The 22,362-nt window shown below is 40.4% G+C and overlaps 2 protein-coding genes across 5 annotated transcripts in view; both read left to right on the forward strand.

Moving 5' to 3' along the window:
• XB5865341.S (uncharacterized XB5865341 S homeolog) overlaps positions 1-22,362 on the forward strand; it is a 250,518-nt gene that overhangs the window by 81,764 nt on the left and 146,392 nt on the right. The gene's annotated exons all lie outside the window — the stretch shown is intronic.
• LOC108705958 (immunoglobulin lambda variable 5-39) overlaps positions 1-22,362 on the forward strand; it is a 218,055-nt gene that overhangs the window by 55,576 nt on the left and 140,117 nt on the right. The window contains exons 1-2 of one of the 4 annotated variants that reach the window (XM_041566816.1): positions 1,049-1,155; positions 1,238-1,561. The exons of the other annotated variants lie outside the window; for them this stretch is intronic. Of the exons in view, the coding sequence (XP_041422750.1) occupies positions 1,110-1,155; positions 1,238-1,561 (370 nt within the window). The 5' untranslated portion in view covers positions 1,049-1,109. Of the gene's footprint in view, positions 1-1,048; positions 1,156-1,237; positions 1,562-22,362 lie in introns of those variants that run through there. 4 annotated transcript variants of the gene reach the window in all.

A 22,362-nucleotide genomic window follows, 5' to 3' on the forward strand; every position in this document is an offset into this window, starting at 1 on the left:
TAAATAGGCTTTTAAAAATTCCAGTACTGGATCATTTTCCATCTAATGACATGCGGTTAGTAGGCCTCTCTGTGATCTCAATGTCTGCTGCATGCAAATATCTCACGGAGTGCCAAAAATGTTAATATGTATCCACATAAGGGTAAGGCCACACGGCACGATTTCGCCGCGATTCGGCGCTGGGCGAGTTGTCGCTGCGGTTTTAAGCGTTTTTTAAGCCGAAATAGCTTTGTTAACTTTGGCGCTGGCGCCAATGCAAATCGCGGCGAAATCGCTGCGCTAATTCACACGCGGCGATCCTTTTTCTATTGTCGCCCGAAGTTGCCTCGCTGGGCGTTTCCGGGCGACAGTAGAAAAAGAATCGCCGCGTGTGAATTAGCGCAGCGATTTCGCCGCGATTTGCATTGACGCCAGCGCCAAAATGAGCAAAGCTATTTCGGCTTAAAAAACGCAGCGACAACTCGCCCAGCGCAGAATCGCGGCGAAATCGCGCCGTGTGGCCCTAGCCTAAAGTAAACGTATTCACATAGAACCCTATAAGTGCAAGTTGATTGAAACTGGTTTTCAGTGGTTGTAGTCAATTGAGTAGCCAGGGGTCATATGTGAGATAAAAATTGCATGTTCGTATGTGATAGTGTCTATTACTGGCATTCAGGCCAGATTTGTGGAAAGGCCACCTAGGCCCGGGCCTAGGGCGGCAGGATTTTAGGGGGGCGGCATTCTGCCCAACCACACCCACATTGGTTCAAAAACACTGGGGATGCACTGGAGATACAATCATTTTTAAAATTTCCCGTGCAACAATCCCCACTGCTCCAGTCCAGATGATGAAAATTTGCATGAAAAAGGGGAGGGTACAGGGGCGACGAACGGCAGTGGGCCTAGGGGCACCCACTATGTAAATCCGGCCCTGCTGGCATTACCTGACCAAACCCCATAACGTGTTCACTTTGTTTAAATTTCAGAAATAAATGAAGCAAATGGTGCAAGTGACTAGCAGCTGTGAGCTCATTTACATACAAGGGCTGGGTCAGATCTGTGCAGGGATTTAATAGGGATCCTGATAGGAGATACAGTACCATAGTAGCAGAGCAATCCTGTACTGAACCATGTCCTGGGCTGTCCTCCTCCTCTCTCTCACCTCTCTCTGTACATGTAAGAGCACTTGGGGGACAATGGGCTTTGTGTCTCAGTTTTGTATTTAATGTTTCTAACACTTTTTTTTTCTGTGTTGCAGATTCGGCCGCCCAAGTCTCTCTTACTCAGCCAGTGTCTGAATCAGTGAAATTGGGAGAGACAGTGAGAATCTCCTGCACACTCAGTGGTTACAGTATCAGTGATCGCTATCTACACTGGTACCAGCAGAAAGCAGGGAATCGCCCCAGATACTTACTGTATTTCTTTTCAGACTCAAGCAAACACCAGGGAGATGGGGTACCTGATCGGTTCTCTGGATCCAAAGATTCCCCTAATAATGTTGCCCATTTAACCATTAAAGGAGCTTTACTAGAAGATGATGCAGATTATTACTGTGCTATACATCATCCTCCATCCAACTCGTTGCACAGTGGTGTATTGCTGTGAGGAACTGAAACAAAAATTCATATACAGCTTTTTTAACATCACTTCAAATGATGCAATTAAATAAAGGAAAAGTCAGTTTTTTTTTTTGCAAAAATACAGTACTGGCATTTGTGTATTTAGTCAATAAAGCAAAGTTATACAGAAGGTCCATAGCAATATATGGTCATAAACCAATTAGTACATTAAACCCTGAACATACAAAGAACTTTAGGCAAAGTTTTTCCAGTCCCTTGGTGATGCCATTTCTATAATTAAACTGTATGTGATGGAAACATACCACTGTATCTCTCTTCTCTTATCAGTTCTGTTTTGCCATGTGAAAACCTTGCATCAGAAAACCCTTTACCAGGTGAGGCAAAAAACATTTCCCAGGTGTTATAATAGGAATGTTATCAATGATGGCTCATGGTAATACTTTGATACAAATATAAGACTTTGATAGAAATATAACACAAAGAACTGTTATTTCATTGTAATACTTTCACAAAGAACTGCTTTACCATTGAATCCAATATGGCATGTTGAACCCAATACAAGACAAGACAGCTTTAATCTTGTATAATGAAGCTTTGTGGAAGGGGAAATTACTCAACTCGGTGACCTAGTAAATATTTTTAATATAGTAACATAGTAAGTAAGGTTGAAAAAAGACACACGTCAATCAAGTGCAACCTTTTTTTTTTTTTATTATCTTTGCCTAACTGGCAGTTGATCCAGAGGAAGGCAAAAAAACAATCTGAAGCCTCTCCAATTTGCCTCAGAGAGGGAAAAAATTTCTTCCTGACTCCAAAATGGCAATCAGACTAGTCCCTGGATCAACTTGTACTATGATCTATCTTCCATAACCCTGTATTTCCTCACTTGCTAAAAATCCATCCAACCCCTTCTTAAAGCTATCTAATGTATCAGCCTGTACAACTGATTCAGGGAGAGAATTCCACATCTTCACAGCTGTCACTGTAAAAAACCCCTTCCGAATATTTAGGCGGAACCTCTTTTCTTCTAATCGGAATGGGTGACCTCGTGTCAGATGGAAAGACCTAGTGGTAAATAAAGCATTAGAGAGATTATTATATGATCCCCTTATATATTTATACATAGTCATCATATCACCCCTTAAGCGCCTCTTCTCCAGCGTGAACATCCCCAATTTGGCCAGTCTTTCCTCATAGCTAAGATTTTCCATACCTTTCACCAGCTTAGTTGCCCTTCTCTGTACCCTCTCTAAAACAATAATGTCCTGTTTGAGTGATGGAGACCAAAACTGTACGGCATATTCTAGATGGGGCCTTACAAGTGCTCTATACAGTGGAAGAATGACCCCCTCCTCCCTTGACTCTATGCACCTTTAAATACAGCTCAAGACCTTATTTGCCCTTGATGCTGCTGACTGGCATTGCTTGCTACAGCCAAGTTTATCATCTACAAGGACTCCAATGTCCTTTTCTATAATGGATTTGCCTAGTGCAGTACCATTAAGGGTATAAGTGGCTTGAATATTTTTACATCCCAGGTGCATAACTTTACATTTATCAACATTGAATCTCATTTGCCACTTAGCTGCCCAGATTGCCAGTTCAATCAAGATCATGTTGCAAGGATCCATCCCTAGCAAAGAGCCTGTAGCCGACTGAGAAATCAGCCCAGTTCTCCAAAAACCAAAACCCTCCTCCCTACACCAATCTCTCAGCCACGCATTAATCTCCCTACGCTCTCGGTGTCTCCTTAGCATTGCTCATGGCTCAGGTAATATCTCTGAGAAAATTACCTTGGAAGTCCTCGCCTTCAACTTTACACCTAGTTTTATAAAATCGTTCTTGAGGACTTCACCACCTCCTCTAACTTTGTCATTGGTACCTATGTGTACCAAGACCGCTGGGTCTTCTCCAGCCCCTCACAATAATCTGTCGACTCGTTCCACCACATGCCGAACCCTAGCACCAGGCAAGCAGCAGACTGTTCGGCATGTAGGGGCCTTATGACAGATTACCCTATCCACCTTTCTAATAATTGAATCCCCTATAACTATAACCTGCCTTTCTTTCCTTGCACTCCCCCCCCCACCACCCGTATAAGAGCCACTGCCTCCTGGGGTGCTCCGAGAGTCAGTCTGCTCCATACACGCTAGTTCAGAGTTTTCCTCCCCAGCATCTTCAGCCAAAACAGCAAATTTGCTGTTTTGGACAAGCTGTGGACCAACCCCCTACTCTTCTGTCCCCTACTTCCCCTCCTGACTGTCACAAACCTTCCTCCCTCATTAGCCTCCACTGCCCCTTCTCCTCCCCCACTCCACTAGCCACTGCCAGTGGTTGCTCTGTGAGCCTCCTTTCCTCCCCCTCGTTTGCCGCTGCAAGTTCACCCCTTAGAGTCTGCAGTTCAGATTCCAAGATGAAAACCCACCGACATCTCTCACGTGTAAATACTGAATGGAACTGCTGCTCCAACACCACATACATGTGACAAGACACACACTCAGTAATACCAGCAAACCCACTTGCACTCATATTTACACTGGGTACTTACAGTCTCCCAAATGCAATTCCTCACAAACGCCTTTTCGGTTTTAAACGCCTTAAGGTTTTTACCGCTGCTTAACACTTAATTCACATGCAACACTTAGATCACATGCAACACTCTCTTAGCAGCTCGCCCACTTGCTCGTTTATGACTTTTGGAAATTCTCTGGATATTCTCATATGTATTATCTAATATGCTTATGATTTCTGAAGCATTTATGAGACTTTTCCTTTATTGTAGCTGGGGGCAGAATATGCTATTAAGCTACTAGTTGGCTAGATAAGATCTCTGCTTCAGATGTGCTTGTTGGGAGTCTGGCCAGATCCTGATGAGCGCATGGGAAGCGAGATCTGTTATTAACCAAGTGGTTTAATGTATGAGCTCATTGTTTTTGAGTCTATATAAACTGGGGGTCTTCATTCGGTCAGTTGAGATTTCGCTGTGGCGATTGTGCACACTGCCACAGGGCATTTTTGGATCATTTGAGAACTTCGATCTGCAGACTCTTTGCTCATTTTGCTCATTCGGTAATATGTATTGTTTTCATCTTTAATAAAACCTTTGCATATACATAGCTACTGTGTTTTGATTATACCGAAAGAGTCATAGAACCTCTAGTAAAACACCAAGGTAACCAGATAGCAGCTCGCTAACACAAGATAACAGCTCTCTGGTGTCACGTACGGCTCCCTAAATTCAGAACAAGTGCAAAGCTCCTGGTCACGGCTCAATCTTCCGCCTGTAGCAGCCGCCTTTGGCCTCGGAAGGAGCCCTCAGCTACTCAGATCTTAACTTGAGAGGAGCAAAGCAAGCAATCTGAATGAGCAAAGGCGCACGTTCATTACCAAGGAAAGGATGGAAGGCAACAACAGCTTCAAGGAGTAGACGATAAAGCATGGTCAGGCAGGCCAGGGTCGGTATCGGCAGCGTTCAGAGAATGGTCAGGCAGGCAAAGGCCAGAATTGGCAGAGTTCAGAAGAGTCAGACAGGCTGGGATCCAAAACCAGATAATACACGGACAAAATTACATCCAGTAACTAATCAAATAGACCTAACAATGAGCAATAAGTTACAGCCCGAAGCCCCTTTAAATATTTAAACATCGCGCCAAAGCGTGATGATGTTATCACGCGATACATGTAAAATGCGGAAGTGCACACCGCATGCACCATAGAGACCAGCGCTGAGCAAGAAAGACTAGGGCTGCGGGCATCTCCAACGGCCCCACTTGACCACCAGGGTAAGTCTTAACACCTGGGAGATATAAGAATAGAACTCAATAGTAAAATGCAGGTTCCATTGCGACACATTCAGTTACATTGAGTAGGAGAAACAAAAACCTACAAGAAAGCAGTTCCATCCTAAAGTGCTGGCACTTCTGAAAGCACATGACCAGGCAAAACAAAATTATAAAAATCATGACAGATCTTGACAGATCCTCATCTAACTCCATCTCCTTCATCTCAATTCTTCGGGAGTGTTCTTCGCAGCTCATGTTTTCTCTAAATCATTTAAAAAAAGTACACTGATGTGAGAGTACATTTTTGGGAAAAGTTACCAAATTTTCACCCTTTTGTAAATATGCCTCTTAGTGCTAAAATATGATCCTCCATGAATGCCTTCAAGCAGTTTAGCATTGGAGGGGGTAAGGGGGTGTATTGGGACTGCTCTAGAGATGGCCCTGCCTCTCCCACTACACTACACTGTCTAGCTGCAAGACTTACATAAATTGTATTGTGGTCTCTCTAGTCTATTATGACATATATAAGCAGCACACAACTCCCAGCTAATATTATATTGTAATGTTTTTTAAAAATTACTGAACACATTAGAGCTCATATACAGAGTTTAACAGCAATTGCGGTTATGCAGAGATGGCTACAAGTGCAGTGCTCTGTGCATGACCATTAATGGTTGTGCTCTTGCACCCCTAATACTCAAAGTTCTGCTTGGGGGAATAAGTAAATGCCCCCTTATCTACTAACACCTGAATATTAAAATGTGGTACAATATCTATCTCCAGAGCCAACAGTTATTAACACAGCACTGAGCAGATGAGCTCAAGGCAGCCACATTGTGATACTCAGGGCCGGAACTAAGGGTAGGCAGAAGAGGTATGTGCTTTGGGCACAATGAAGTGGGGACACCAAGCATGTATCTCTTATGTTGCCTTCCACTTGTCTAGACCTTTTGTCCCTCACCGGCACTTCTCTCCTGTGCACACTCTCCCACCTGCATCATCCTATCGGACGTGTGTGGGCATTCACGCTGTGGAGGGGGCGAAGTAGCCAGCTGCGTTGTTGGCTTGGCCTGGGCCTGATAATACTCATGAACAGAGAGAACTGGTGATAATCAGATACAATCTAGTGACTGCTCCAATTCTGTATCCTTATATATACAGGTTACTAGTTTTAATGTGAAGTAGTCGTCAGCACAACCCTGATATTATTAATATTAGAATCAAAAACAACTTCAGTAAAAAACGCTTTTATTCACATAATAGGTATGGATGCACCGAATCTTTATTTAGGGCGAATCCTGAACTCAATCCAAACTCTAATTTGCATTTGCAAATTAGTACATGGAAAAGAGAAAAAACCAGCATGCAAAGTATATTTTATTGTGCTTTCAAAAATACATTTAAATATACAGTATTAAATATTATGTGCAGTCCTTTAATGTTTATGTTGTCTATTACTGACATTATTGGTCAAACTCCATCAAAGTTACAGGAGATACAGTACCATAGTAGCAGAGCAATCCTGTACTGAACCATGTCCTGGGCTGTCCTCCTCCTCTCTCTCACCTCTCTCTGTACATGTAAGAGCACTTGGGGGACACTAGGGGTTCCTTTCATTTAATAAGAATGTATCTTATGGTTGCCCAAGTCTCTCTTACTCACCCATTGTCTGAATCAGTAAAATTAGGGGAGACAGTGAGAATCTACTGAACACTCAGTGGTTACAGTATCAGTAATCTCTTTCTGTACTGGTACCAGCAGAAAGCAGGAATTGCCTCATATACTTACTGTATTATCTGTATGACTAAGAAACACCAGCGAGATAATAATGTTGGCTATTTAACCATTAAAGGAGCTTTACTAGAAGATGATGCAGATTATTACTGTGCTATATATTATCCTCCATCCAGCTCGTTGCACAGTGGAGTATTGCTGTGAGGAACTGAAACAAAAGCTCAGTTGATTTTTTTGAACATTGTTTCATATAAAATATATACCATATCTCTCTCTCGATATAGATATAGATATAGATATAGATATAGATATAGATATAGATATAGATATAGATATAGATATAGATATAGATATAGATATAGATATAGATATAGATATAGATATAGATATAGATATAGATATAGATATAGATATAGATATAGATATAGATATAGATATCTATCTATATATATATATATATAGATATAATAAATAAGGGAATTTTGCAGTTAAAATATATTCAGGGCATTGGTGTACTTTCTATTTATGCCAAACTGGTCCAGGCCTGGGCAGCGTTGCAAAGAAGGGAGGAACAATTGCTGTATATTCTGAAAGAACTATAACTTAAAAAATATGTAGGCTAGAAATGTTAAGGGGCAAATTTATCATGCTGTGTAAAACATTGGAGAAAACATCTCTGATGATGTTACCCATAGCAAACAATCAGTAACTAGATTTCAACAGTCACCTACAAGTTAGAAAACAAAAGCAAAATATGATTGGGTGTTATGGGCAACATCACCAGTGATGATTTTTTCCAATGTTTTTTTTACACAGCATGATGAATAGGCCCCATATGTTTGAAATGCCTTAGTAGCCCCACATCTTCTTTCCTACTCGTTCACAGCTTATGTTATATGCTGCTGTCAGTTATCTGATCTTAGGGACTGACTGACAATATGCAGTATATATATATATATCCACACACACAATATAAAAGTCACAATACAAGGCTCATTAGTAATTAATTCAGATTCTTATTACATGACAGCTCAAACACCAGTGCAATTAGCATCAGAAACTTATTATCAGACCATTAGCATCATCCTATATGACATGTTTAGTGATTTGCAACTACCCCTAAGCTTCTTCTCTCAACATCTGTCCAAAGCATACTGAGCATGTGCATGTCACTGACACTCCTAACAAAATCTAAGATGCTGAAGTCCTGTGACAGTTTTGAAGGCCTGTTATAGGGCTGCTGAAACTTGAGGCTGACGCATTAAAGGAGAATTCAACCCTTAACTACAAAAAACCCTACCACCCATCCTACATAGACCCCCCTCACTCCCCCCCCACCTAGCTGCCCCCCCCTGGGAAATGCCCCTAACTTTTACTTACCCCTCGGTGCAGATTCACAGATTGCAGTTCACAGCAGCCATCTTCCGGGTCTTCGCGTCCACGAAGTTGCTCCAACTGCACATGCGCTAATTTGCCGGTCTCAGGTTACCGAAGATCTGGAAGATGGCTGCAGTAAACTGCGATCCCTGAATCTACACCGAGGGGTAAGTAAAAAGTAAGGGCATTTCCCCAGGGTAGCAGCTAGGATGGCGGGTCAGGAGGGAGGAGGGTCTACGTAGGGTAGTTTTTTTTTTTAGTTAAGGGTTGAATTCTCCTATCTCATTTTTTAAATAAAAAAAACTAGACCAAATTCCTAGCCTTATGTACTCAAATAATTTTCATCTGGAAAAAACTTGATTAAATTCGAGTGAAAACCCCAATGGTATGATAACAATCACTCTATATTTTAGGGGTTTTGCCAGAAATTTTTCGGATTATCTATCTAAACCATGATATCTTCAAATTGGGATTTGAGTTTTTGTTAATTTTTAGTTCAGTATATAAAATATGGCATTTTTAGCCATATTCATTCTTAGGGGTTAGTTCTTGTATTGTTCAGTTCTTGTCTGTTTTCTCAATAATAATGATACCCTTTGTACCAGCTGGTAACCTATAGCCTTGGTCTACCTGCAGTACACGTTGTAGTCTTGGGAGTAGTTAGAAATGTTAATCACCACTTTGATAACTCATTACTGCATTTGATTTTTTTCTTCCTCAGGGATGTACTGCTCCTTAGTGGAGCCCTATGACATAACACACCAACAAGTTCGAACTTTTACCCCAATATTTAATAAAAGGCACTAGTGTCTTTTATTTCATAAGCTGGAAACTGAACACAGAAATCAATGCTCTTAAATAGCAAACTAAAGCTGCGGAATTGAGGTAGGATCCCACAATTCTGAAGGCAGAAATACGTCTCTATGAAATGCACTACTGAGAAAAGGGAAATATTACAGGAGGCTCAACAACAATACAAAGGGTACAAACTTTTTTCACTAAAGCTATTATTCTAGGAGATATAGTTAAATAAATAACATATGACAAGGCCATTCCATCATTGATAGTGGTCTGCTCTCATCTGTCCTTAAAAAGATAATAATAATAATAACTCTTATGCAGTTTTACTGAACTGTATGCTTAAAAATCAAAGAACTAATATTTATATATAGAGATGAGTGAATATGTTGTGAAACTCACCTTTTTTGTAGCAACTTTTTCCTCACAAAATATGCCTAGTGTCTATGGGTGTTTTGTTTCCGTGTTTTTACACCAAATTTTTTGCTGTGGTTTCACGAAAATATTAGCCGTAAAAATGCAGAGTTGTGCCACAAATCCATCCATGGTGAAAAATGTTGCTCATAACTATAGATTAGATAGACAGTTTTTTTACAATTAGTTACACTACCAGGATTTCAATTGGATTATCAAAGTTTTCTAGATTCAACTCTTTCTAGTGGCAAAATTCAGGAGATCTATACACTGATTCCCTTTGGGATTTGGGACCTTCCCCCAACTCCCAGCCTAGACATCTCCTGTTGTCTGCTGCCTGCAAATAGGACATGAATTGTCAAGATATATACACATACAGTAAAATTATTCACATCAAAACATTTTTGATTGAAAATTTCTATTTGCTGAACATCAGAAATAAATGAAGCAAATAGTGCAAGTGACTAGCAGCTGTGAGCTCATTTACATACAAGGGCTGGGTCAGATCTGTGCAGGGATTTAATAGGGATCCTGATAGGAGATACAGTACCATAGTAGCAGAGCAATCCTGTACTGAACCATGTCCTGGGCTGTCCTCCTCCTCTCTCTCACCTCTCTCTGTACATGTAAGAGCACTTGGGCGACAATGGGCTTTGTGTCTCAGTTTTGTATTTAATGTTTCTAACACTTTTGTTTCTGTGTTACAGATTCGGCTGCCCAAGTCTCTGTAACTCAACCAGTGTCTGAATCAGTGAAATTGGGGGAGACAGTGAGAATCTCCTGCACACTCAGTGGTTACAGTATCAGTGATCGTGCTGTGAACTGGTTCCAGCAGAAAGCAGGGAATCGCCCCAGATACTTACTGTGGTTTAATTCTGACTCAAGCAAACACCAGGGAGATGGGGTACCTGATCGGTTCTCTGGATCCAAAGATTCCCCTAATAATGTTGGCTATTTAACCATTAAAGGAGCCTTACTAGAAGATGATGCAGATTATTACTGTAATACATGGCATTCTCCATCCAGCTCGTGGCACAGTGGTGTATTGCTGAGAGGAACTGAAACAAAAATTCAAGATACTTCCCTGTAGCAATGCCACTCATAGCAGAAACCTCAGCAAAAGAGAAATGGGCACCATTATTCCCAGATGCTTACAATATGGTGAATACATCTCCACAAGGTTTTTCAAATGTGCTCACTTTCGTATTTATTGGAGATAGTAATTAAGTCCAAATGCTTAGATACCAAGAAATAAAGAAAAAGCATTTCATATAAAATAAATTTCAAGCTTAAATTTTCATTTAGACCAAAGGGCTCTCTGTTATAATATTATCTAGTATAGGTAAATCTAATATAATTATAATATAATAATTATAATATTGACCCACTGTGCCTTACATTGCAACAGATGTAAGGCACAGTTTATGTATTGTTTTTGACATTTTAAAAATATGATCTCTTATGTTACCACATACCAATCTTTCTTTCTTTATTTTTATAGTTATTATCTGTTATTTATACAGCACTGGCACATTTCATCATTCTTCGTTATTCTCACCAGTCCCCGCCTCAGTGGAGTTTACAATCTAAACACAGCAGGGTCAGTTGTATCAGGTGCCAATCTGGCTGTACATTTTTGGAACATGTGAGGAAGCCAAAGTGGCCAGGCTTACTTATCGTAAGGTCTGACTTGACCCGCATTCATTGTCCACTGTCTTATTTATTTAAATTTTTCTGCAAATGGGCAACATCATCACCTAAAATGATGGAACTGCAGGCACCACAACTGAAACAAGGGATTGTTGTTCTTTATCATCATCATCTTTATGTGGGACCAGGGAACTTTGTTCTTTCTGTGGTTGACATATGTCTGATTTGGCCAAGGTTCCTACCCATCATATAGGAAAATAAGCACATTTCGAAGCAATATTTCCCCCCTTCAGGGTCCCTTGGTAATATGGACAGACTAACTATCATCTTGTCAACAAAATTCCCTAGAACGCATGTAGCACACCCGTAGGTGGGAATGAAATATGTGTTAAAGTAGTGTGACTTGCTGTCAATTGGAACTGGAACTCGTGAGCTATGTGCTCAATGTTCCCTGTGATGTGCAATGGCCCTTTGAGCACCTTACCCTCAGGTGTATCCTCGCTTGTTTCCTGGTGCACAGATCAACCAGATTGAAATAACCTGCAGTTTAGTTTTTGCTTCAAACCAGATGAACTTCTTTATTGAATAAACAGGCAGTTTATCAGTGTCACAGTGATTAGATAGTAACCTCTTCAACACCACAAGAGTGCTAACCGCAACTACTCTCCTTTTTGGAGCCAGAAAGTTGCTCATTAGTTGAACTTCCAAAAACTTTCACTCCTAGAGTGACTATAATTCAAACTCATATCACTAAATAGAACTGCCCCCAACCAGGGCCTGTAACCGACTCTGACCCAGTCCTGAACCAACCTCCCCACAAGGTGTGATCCAGGAAGAGAGCCTTGAGCATGTGTGCTCTCCCTTAAAATATTATACACTACCACCTAGTGGGCAATCAATGAACCAGAACCGAGTTAGAAAGGGTCTTTCACCCAGGGCTCACCAAGGACCACTTTGGTGTCCAAACTACAGGGGGAAACTGCCGGAGAAATGCCTAACCCTCAGGATCTCTACACAAGAGGTTATTTTATTCCCAATAATCAAATATTTGCTGATGAATATGGGACACAGACTGTAATAGTTAGGCTTCAATACAGGGTGAACCTATACCTCTAACTTGCCTGTATAGCATAGAGGTAAGCAAAGAAAGCCATAATGTACCACATGCCAAGCTCAAACCCAGCAGAGGTTAAGATAGGAATGATTTCTTACAGTCACCAGTTCAGCACAATACGAAACATCAATGTTTTATCTGTGCTAGAGGAGAGTTTGCATGGGAGTCAAAGCATATCATCTAGCATAGCCCTAAGTTTACAGATCTCTAGTTTGCCATTATTAAATGCAACACCCATTTTACATTTTTCAGGGGACCATAAGAAATAGGGTAAAATCCAGGAAAATGTAAAATCAGGGAAATGTGTTATGCATAATATAAAGGTGGAACCTCAAAACAAAATGTAAAATGAAGGGAAACTTAAAATCAGGGGATGTAAAATTGAAGCTCCACTGTAGCTTATGCTACAGTTTCTAAACTCACTGTATGTTGACCATTAATAAATCTGAAAATGCCTAAAAAAAGTTTTTCTTTGTAATTCAATATATACTGTAAATCATCCACAAAGCAATGCTAACAGGGTCAGAGGGTGATTTGTGGCTGGGGGGCTCAGAAGTGGTGTGGGGTCCCTAAGGCAACAGGCCAGGTGGGACCTGGGACCCCCAGTACAATGCAGGTCACATAATGAAGGAAAAAGGTAATTCCTGGTAATTTAAATTTTATGAAAAAAAACGTGGAACATCCACCCTTTTTGGGGTGTATTGGGGTTTAATTGTGACTTTTTCCTCATAAACAGTATCTAGTAGAATTAAGTCAAAGACAACTGGACTTTTATACAGTTCAACTAAAGAAGCCACTCGGATGAGTGGTGAAATAAAGAAGTCACTCAGACGAGTGGTGAAACATTTTCAAGGAAAAACTAAATATCCAGCTGCCTTTGACTTAATTCTGTATATATTATGACCTGGATAGATGAGAATCTTCATAGACATATTGTTTGCTCCTCGTCTAACTTCTCCAAAGTATTTTCACAACATTTCTCATATTTACTATGAATCATTAGTACACTGTTGTAAGAGTAAATTCAGTTGTGACGAACTTCCCTCAAAAAAGTGACGTTGAATATTAAAGTGAATAATAACATGCAAATGTGGCTGCTGTATTCTTATAATGATCGTTCGCTAGTCTGAACCTGGAGAAATTTCTCTTGGCAAAAACCTTATTTTTGGTAAAAAATACTGCAAATATAAACTTCCACACATAGTAAATATGCCTCTTAAAATATGGTCCCCCTTGACTGCCCCCAAGCACTTAAGCATTGAGGGGTGAGTGGGTGTATCAGGACTGCCCCTCCCACTACTCTACTATATAGGTGCAGATTACGCACATTGTTTATGGTTTCCTAGGGCTGCTATCACATATATAAGCAGTGCATCTCCCAGATGATAGTAAAGTTTAATCTTTAAAACATTACTGTGCACAAAAAGGCTCATTTACAAAGCAAAAACAAAGTTGAGGTAGTGCAAAAATGAAAATACACAGGGGGGGTTGTGGGAGCACCCGCATTGCTAAGTAAAAATATATATAAGTATAAGGGAAGTGCTACTGGCATATCCAAATGGGTCAGTGCACATTCCCTGGGCCCCTGTCTAAGTAATTCAGTAATTCAGTAGATATGCAAATGCATGTGTTAACAAAGACAGGGGTTTTTAGTTGCAAAGTTATGATCATAAAGTTGAAAAGCCACCATACCATGTCAAGGTAAACCCCATATGGCGGTCCCTAACTTGTTTACCTACCAGTCATAGTATTGAGGATCCTGTGTCTCTCTGCATAATAGCAATAGTAAAGTAAAAAGTAAAAGTCTGCTGAACCTTGGTTTCTGGAGGGCTAAAACCTCCCCCGCTGCTGAATTGCAGCTTTTAAGAGAGAGTGATTGCCCAAACCAACGCCCATATAGTTATCATCTGTTATTTATACAGCACTGGCACATTTCATCATTCTTCGTTATTCTCACCAGTCCCCGCCTCAGTGGAGTTTACAATCTAAACACAGCAGGGTCAGTTGTATCAGGTGCCAATCTGGCTGTACATTTTTGGAACATGTGAGGAAGCCAAAGTGGCCAGGCTTACTTATCGTAAGGTCTGACTTGACCCGCATTCATTGTCCACTGTCTTATTTATTTAAATTTTTCTGCAAATGGGCAACATCATCACCTAAAATGATGGAACTGCAGGCACCACAACTGAAACAAGGGATTGTTGTTCTTTATCATCATCATCTTTATGTGGGACCAGGGAACTTTGTTCTTTCTGTGGTTGACATATGTCTGATTTGGCCAAGGTTCCTACCCATCATATAGGAAAATAAGCACATTTCGAAGCAATATTTCCCCCCTTCAGGGTCCCTTGGTAATATGGACAGACTAACTATCATCTTGTCAACAAAATTCCCTAGAACGCATGTAGCACACCCGTAGGTGGGAATGAAATATGTGTTAAAGTAGTGTGACTTGCTGTCAATTGGAACTGGAACTCGTGAGCTATGTGCTAAATGTTCCCTGTGATGTGCAATGGCCCTTTGAGCACCTTACCCTCAGGTGTATCCTCGCTTGTTTCCTGGTGCACAGATCAACCAGATTGAAATAACCTGCAGTTTAGTTTTTGCTTCAAACCAGATGAACTTCTTTATTGAATAAACAGGCAGTTTATCAGTGTCACAGTGATTAGATAGTAACCTCTTCAACACCACAAGAGTGCTAACCGCAACTACTCTCCTTTTTGGAGCCAGAAAGTTGCTCATTAGTTGAACTTCCAAAAACTTTCACTCCTAGAGTGACTATAATTCAAACTCATATCACTAAATAGAACTGCCCCCAACCAGGGCCTGTAACCGACTCTGACCCAGTCCTGAACCAACCTCCCCACAAGGTGTGATCCAGGAAGAGAGCCTTGAGCATGTGTGCTCTCCCTTAAAATATTATACACTGCCACCTAGTGGGCAATCAATGAACCAGAACCGAGTTAGAAAGGGTCTTTCACCCAGGGCTCACCAAGGACCACTTTGGTGTCCAAACTACAGGGGGAAACTGCCGGAGAAATGCCTAACCCTCAGGATCTCTACACAAGAGGTTATTTTATTCCCAATAATCAAATATTTGCTGTCACAGTAGAGATTCCCGAAACCTAAATACAAAATTCATCAAGCAGGTTTACTGGAAAGGCAGCGAAAACTCCAAGCTTCAGAACACAAAGCCCAGAGACCAGGCAAGGTTCAAGGTAGTCAAGATCAGTAGCGCCTACCACAGGCAGGATGACCAGCTGGCAAGTAGATCTAAGAACTGGTAAGGATACAATAGAAGCACAGGGTTTATATAGGCAGTCTCTGTTGGGAGGTCTCTGAGAATGAGCTGCGCCTAATAATTATTGCAGAGAAGCTGGGAGCAATTAGATGAATATGGGACACAGACTGTAATAGTTAGGCTTCAATACAGGGTGAACCTATACCTCTAACTTGCCTGTATAGCATAGAGGTAAGCAAAGAAAGCCATAATGTACCACATGCCAAGCTCAAACCCAGCAGAGGTTAAGATAGGAATGATTTCTTACAGTCACCAGTTCAGCACAATACGAAACATCAATGTTTTATCTGTGCTAGAGGAGAGTTTGCATGGGAGTCAAAGCATATCATCTAGCATAGCCCTAAGTTTACAGATCTCTAGTTTGCCATTATTAAATGCAACACCCATTTTACATTTTTCAGGGGACCATAAGAAATAGGGTAAAATCCAGGAAAATGTAAAATCAGGGAAATGTGTTATGCATAATATAAAGGTGGAACCTCAAAACAAAATGTAAAATGAAGGGAAACTTAAAATCAGGGGATGTAAAATTGAAGCTCCACTGTAGCTTATGCTACAGTTTCTAAACTCACTGTATGTTGACCATTAATAAATCTGAAAATGCCTAAAAAAAGTTTTTCTTTGTAATTCAATATATACTGTAAATCATCCACAAAGCAATGCTAACAGGGTCAGAGGGTGATTTGTGGCTGGGGGGCTCAGAAGTGGTGTGGGGTCCCTAAGGCAACAGGCCAGGTGGGACCTGGGACCCCCAGTACAATGCAGGTCACATAATGAAGGAAAAAGGTAATTCCTGGTAATTTAAATTTTATGAAAAAAAACGTGGAACATCCACCCTTTTTGGGGTGTATTGGGGTTTAATTGTGACTTTTTTCCTCATAAACAGTATCTAGTAGAATTAAGTCAAAGACAACTGGACTTTTATACAGTTCAACTAAAGAAGCCACTCGGATGAGTGGTGAAATAAAGAAGTCACTCAGACGAGTGGTGAAACATTTTCAAGGAAAAACGAAATATCCAGCTGCCTTTGACTTAATTCTGTATATATTATGACCTGGATAGATGAGAATCTTCATAGACATATTGTTTGCTCCTCGTCTAACTTCTCCAAAGTATTTTCACAACATTTCTCATATTTACTATGAATCATTAGTACACTGTTGTAAGAGTAAATTCAGTTGTGACGAACTTCCCTCAAAAAAGTGACGTTGAATATTAAAGTGAATAATAACATGCAAATGTGGCTGCTGTATTCTTATAATGATCGTTCGCTAGTCTGAACCTGGAGAAATTTCTCTTGGCAAAAACCTTATTTTTGGTAAAAAAATACTGCAAATATAAACTTCCACACATAGTAAATATGCCTCTTAAAATATGGTCCCCCTTGACTGCCCCCAAGCACTTAAGCATTGAGGGGTGAGTGGGTGTATCAGGACTGCCCCTCCCACTACTCTACTATATAGGTGCAGATTACGCACATTGTTTATGGTTTCCTAGGGCTGCTATCACATATATAAGCAGTGCATCTCCCAGATGATAGTAAAGTTTAATCTTTAAAACATTACTGTGCACAATAAGGCTCATTTACAAAGCAAAAACAAAGTTGAGGTAGTGCAAAAATGAAAATACACAGGGGGGGTTGTGGGAGCACCCGCATTGCTAAGTAAAAATATATATAAGTATAAGGGAAGTGCTACTGGCATATCCAAATGGGTCAGTGCACATTCCCTGGGCCCCTGTCTAAGTAATTCAGTAATTCAGTAGATATGCAAATGCATGTGTTAACAAAGACAGGGGTTTTTAGTTGCAAAGTTATGATCATAAAGTTGAAAAGCCACCATACCATGTCAAGGTAAACCCCATATGGCGGTCCCTAACTTGTTTACCTACCAGTCATAGTATTGAGGATCCTGTGTCTCTCTGCATAATAGCAATAGTAAAGTAAAAAGTAAAAGTCTGCTGAACCTTGGTTTCTGGAGGGCTAAAACCTCCCCCGCTGCTGAATTGCAGCTTTTAAGAGAGAGTGATTGCCCAAACCAACGCCCATTTTTGACAAAAATGTATAAATATGGTGCAGTTAAAAGCATAGGGCCACTATTAATTAATAGGGGTGGGTATGGGGGGTGCTACAAGCCACAAGAAGCTCAGCCAAAGCTACAGGCTGTAAAAGCAAATACACAGGGGGGGGGTTGTGGGAGCACCCGCTGCTATCACATATATAAGCAGTGCATCTCCCAGATGATAGTAAAGTTTAATCTTTAAAACATTACTGTGCACAATAAGGCTCATTTACAAAGCAAAAACAAAGTTGAGGTAGTGCAAAAATGGCTGCAGGTGAAGTGCTCCATACATGCTCTTGCACCCCAGTACTCCTAAACTCCTGCCTGGGGGATTCGTAAATGCCCCTTTTATCTACTAAAACACAAATATTAAAATGCTGTACAATATCTTTCCCTTTGATCTTCGTTACTCTGATTTTTTTAGCTAACATATACAAACAACCAAAAATACATTTTTATTTATTTTTATTTTACTTATTATTTTTATTTTTTTTCTGTTTGTTTTGAGCAGCAGCAAATAATGCTATACTGCTGCAATATTATTTAGGCCTGAACAGGAACATTTTAGGCTCTACTTGGCCCTTGTTAAAGGGGTTGTTCACCTTTAAATTCACTTTGAGTATGATGGATAGCGTGATATTCTGCAACAATTTGCAACTGGTTTTCATTTTTTATTATTTGTGGGTTTTGAGTTATATAACTTTTTAGTCAGCAGTTCCCCGGTTTGCAGTTTCAGCAGTCTGGTTGCTAAGATCTAAATACCTTAGCAACCATGCATTGATTTGAATAAGAGACTGCAATATGGGGAGTGCCCAAATAAAAAGATGCGTAATAAAAAGTAGCAATAGCAATAAATGTGTAGCCGTACAGAGCATTTGGTTTTTTAGACTTGGGTCAGTGACCCCCCCCATTTGAAAACTGAAAAGAGTCAGAAGAAGAAGGCCAATCATTTCAAAAACTATAAAAAATACAAACGAATATTAGTTGAAAAGTTGCTTAGAATTAGCCATTCTAAAAAAAAAAGTTAGCTGAAAAGTGAACCACCTCTTTAAAGGTAGTGCCTGATCTGTGCAGCTCTGTCAGTTGCCATATGATGTGAATAAAAGCAGTTTTTACTGGAGTATTTTTATTGCTGTTCAATCACTGTTCTACCATACGCTTTATACATTTATCCTGACTGTGCTGAGACGAGTATGATCAATCTTTGCATCAAAGAAAGCTTCATGGCACCTACAATACATATACCAAACCAGTAACTTGGGGTTTCATGCAGCCCCTCTATGTTCTGCTACGGCCAGTCACTCATATGTGTCAAACAGAATGTCTACAAAGCCTAAGAAATTACAAGAAATCTTCAATTTTGGTTTGCTCTGGATCTTCAATTTTGGTTTGCTCTGGATCTCAAAATATCACTTGGGTCTCTTTCTATCAAAAAGGCATATTGTAGTGTGTTGTCACAATACAATGAAACAAATTCAATGCAATGTACAGCCTTTTAATATTATATGTTGTCTATTAATGACAATACTGCGTCAAACGCCATAAAAAATAGTTACACAATAGTTTACATTTCAGAAATAAATGAAGCAAATGGTGCAAGTGACTAGCAGCTGTGAGCTCATTTACATACAAGGGCTGGGTCAGATCTGTGCAGGGATTTAATAGGGATCCAGATAGGAGATACAGTACCATAGTAGCAGAGCAATCCTGTACTGAACCATGTCCTGGGCTGTCCTCCTCCTCTCTCTCACCTCTCTCTGTACATGTAAGAGCATTTGGGAGAAACTGGGGTTTCCTTTCATTTAATAAGAATCTACCTGTTTAATGTTTCTAACACTTCTGCTTCTGTGTTACAGATTCAGCTGCCCAAGTCTCTCTTACTCAGCCAGTGTCTGAATCAGTGAAATTGGGGGAGACAGTGAGAATCTCCTGCACACTCAGTGGTTACAGTATCAGTACTGGTAGCAGCAGAAAGCAGGGAATCACCCCAGATACTTACTGTATTATCTGTATGACTTTAGCAAACACCAGGGAGATGGGGTACCTGACCGGTTCTCGGGATCCAAAGATTCCCCTAATAATGTTGGCTATTTAACCATTAAAGGAGCCTTACTAGAAGATGATTCAGATTATTACTGTTCTGTATACCATCCTCCATCCAGCTCGTTGCACAGTGGTGTATTACTGTGAGGAACTGAAACAAAAGCTCAGATGTTTTATTTAACATTGATTTAATGCTATAATATGCAACAAAATATTACAAAAATACAGTAGCATTGGTATATTTACTATAAGGAGGGCCAGGAGCAGCAGAGTTTATTCTGCAAGGTTCATGATTCAGGGTAGAAGTAAAATAAAAGATATTTGTACAACTTAAAAGCATGGGGGAAAGTTTGGATAAAATATTTTTCAAACACAAAGGGGCACATTTACTATGGGTCGAATATCGAGGGTTAATTAACCCTCGTTATTCGACCATCGAAGTTAAATCCTTTGACTTCGAATATCGACGTTGAAGGATTTACCGCAATTCTTTCGATTTTAATCCATCGATCGAATGATTTTCCTTTGATCAGAAATTGTTAGGAAAGCCTATGGGTACCCTCCCCATAGGCTAACATTGGTGCTCGGTAGGTTTTAGGTGGCGAAGTAGGTGGTCGAAGTTTTTTTTAAAGAGACAGTACTTCGATGAATGGTCGAATAGTCGAAAGATTTTTTGTTTGAATCGTTCGATTCGAAGTCGAAGGTCGAAGTAGCCAATTCGATGTTCGGAGTAGCCAATAAAATACTTCAAAATTCGAAGTACTTTTCATTCTAATACTTCACTCGAGCTAAGTAAATGTGCCCCTAGGTGAGAGGCCTCTATAATAGCTCCAAATAAACCCCTGAATCAGAATTTGACAACTGCAGTTAAAAGTCTCAGACAGTGAAAGTGGTTACAGCATGAGCCTTAGAGACCAGATACCAGTAGGAAAAACAGACAGACTGGTGGTGATGAACAAAGGAAGCAAATAAACAGTAGGAAATTCAGACAGACATGGTACAGTTATTGCTTATTACAAAAATCATCTAATTCAGTTTGTCAGATTAGTCTATGTGCAGAAAGTTAAAAATCATGGAAAGGCCATTTAAGTTTTTCATAGGGCACAGCAGAGGTTACATGGGCAATAAGATAAGATACACACAAACAAGTAAGTGTGGCCTTTCTTATGCAGTATAGCAATCTGAGAAAGTGGGTGTCCAGAATTCTACCCAAATATTAGTATATTATTTAGTTATAGTTATACAGTTAAGTTGGGTTGAAAAAATACCAAAGTCCATCATGTTTAACCCCTCCAAATGAATCCCAGTGCACATACCTACACACACCCACTGAAGATGCCCTAGGCATCGGACCTAAATACGCTCCCCCTACACCTTGATGTCACACGCACGGACTTTGCAGAAGTGATGTCGTGTGCAGTGTGCGTGTAACATCACCTCCACAAACCATTCTGGTCCCTTACTCATCACCCCCAGCTCTTTCACCGGATTTCCAATGGAAATCCATGAAAGAGGCTGGGCGTTTATTTTTATAAATTTCAAAAAATAAATTTATAGGCACCCAAGGGCCACCCCCAAAACCTGCTGCTCTAGGCACAGTCCCTTGGGTGCCTTAATATACTCCACTGACAACACTGGTCCAATCAGAAAATGTTCCATTTACCACCACTCTTTGTAATCTATCCAATTACAAATACTATGTTCCAGGCCAATACTCCTTAATTTAACCATGAATCTTCTGTGTGGTACTGTATCAAATGCTTTAGCAAATTCAAAGTAGATTACATCCACTGCCATTGCAGACAGATAAAAAACAACAGTTCAAAATTTCTGCTTTATCATCAATCAACTGAACACCCTCTGACAACAATAGTCCCACCCCATCCTTCTTCATTTTTTTACTATTTACATATTTAGAAAAATATTTGAGGTTAATTTTACTCCTTGCTGAAATACCTTTTGCATATTGACTATAGCTTGTCTGATAGCTTTTTTGCATGATAACAGCTGCCTGGTAGATCTGAGAACCGCACTCAATAGGAAAAATCCAGGTCCCACTGCAACACATTCAATTACATTGAGTAGGAGAAACAACAGCCTGCCAGAAAGCAGTTCCATCCTAAAGTGCTGGCTCTTCCTGAAAGCACATGACCAGGCAAAATTACCTGCGATGGCTCAACTGCCCCCTGCGATGCATTTTCAATAGTCGCCCAAGGTTGCCTCAGTGAGGCAACTTCAGGTGACTATAGAAAACGCATTGCCGCGTGTGTATTAGCGCAGGTGAACTTTCATTCTAGCCTATGGGGAAAAACGCTGAGGCAGTTCGGGGAGATAGTCACACAAAAGACGAGGCGATTAGTCGCCAGGCGACAATATCTCCCCGAATCTCCTCGTGTGGCCTTACCCTAATGCATGTAACTAAAGAAATCACCCCCAGACAGAGGGGGCAGTTGAGTGATGGTTCTAATTGTATTACAGCCCCTCTGCTGGGGAATAATGAATATTAGCCGCCTATGCAGGGGGCATTTCC

The sequence above is a fragment of the Xenopus laevis genome, chromosome 1L (genome assembly GCF_017654675.1).
Source record: "Xenopus laevis strain J_2021 chromosome 1L, Xenopus_laevis_v10.1, whole genome shotgun sequence".
Lineage (NCBI taxonomy): Eukaryota > Metazoa > Chordata > Amphibia > Anura > Pipidae > Xenopus > Xenopus laevis.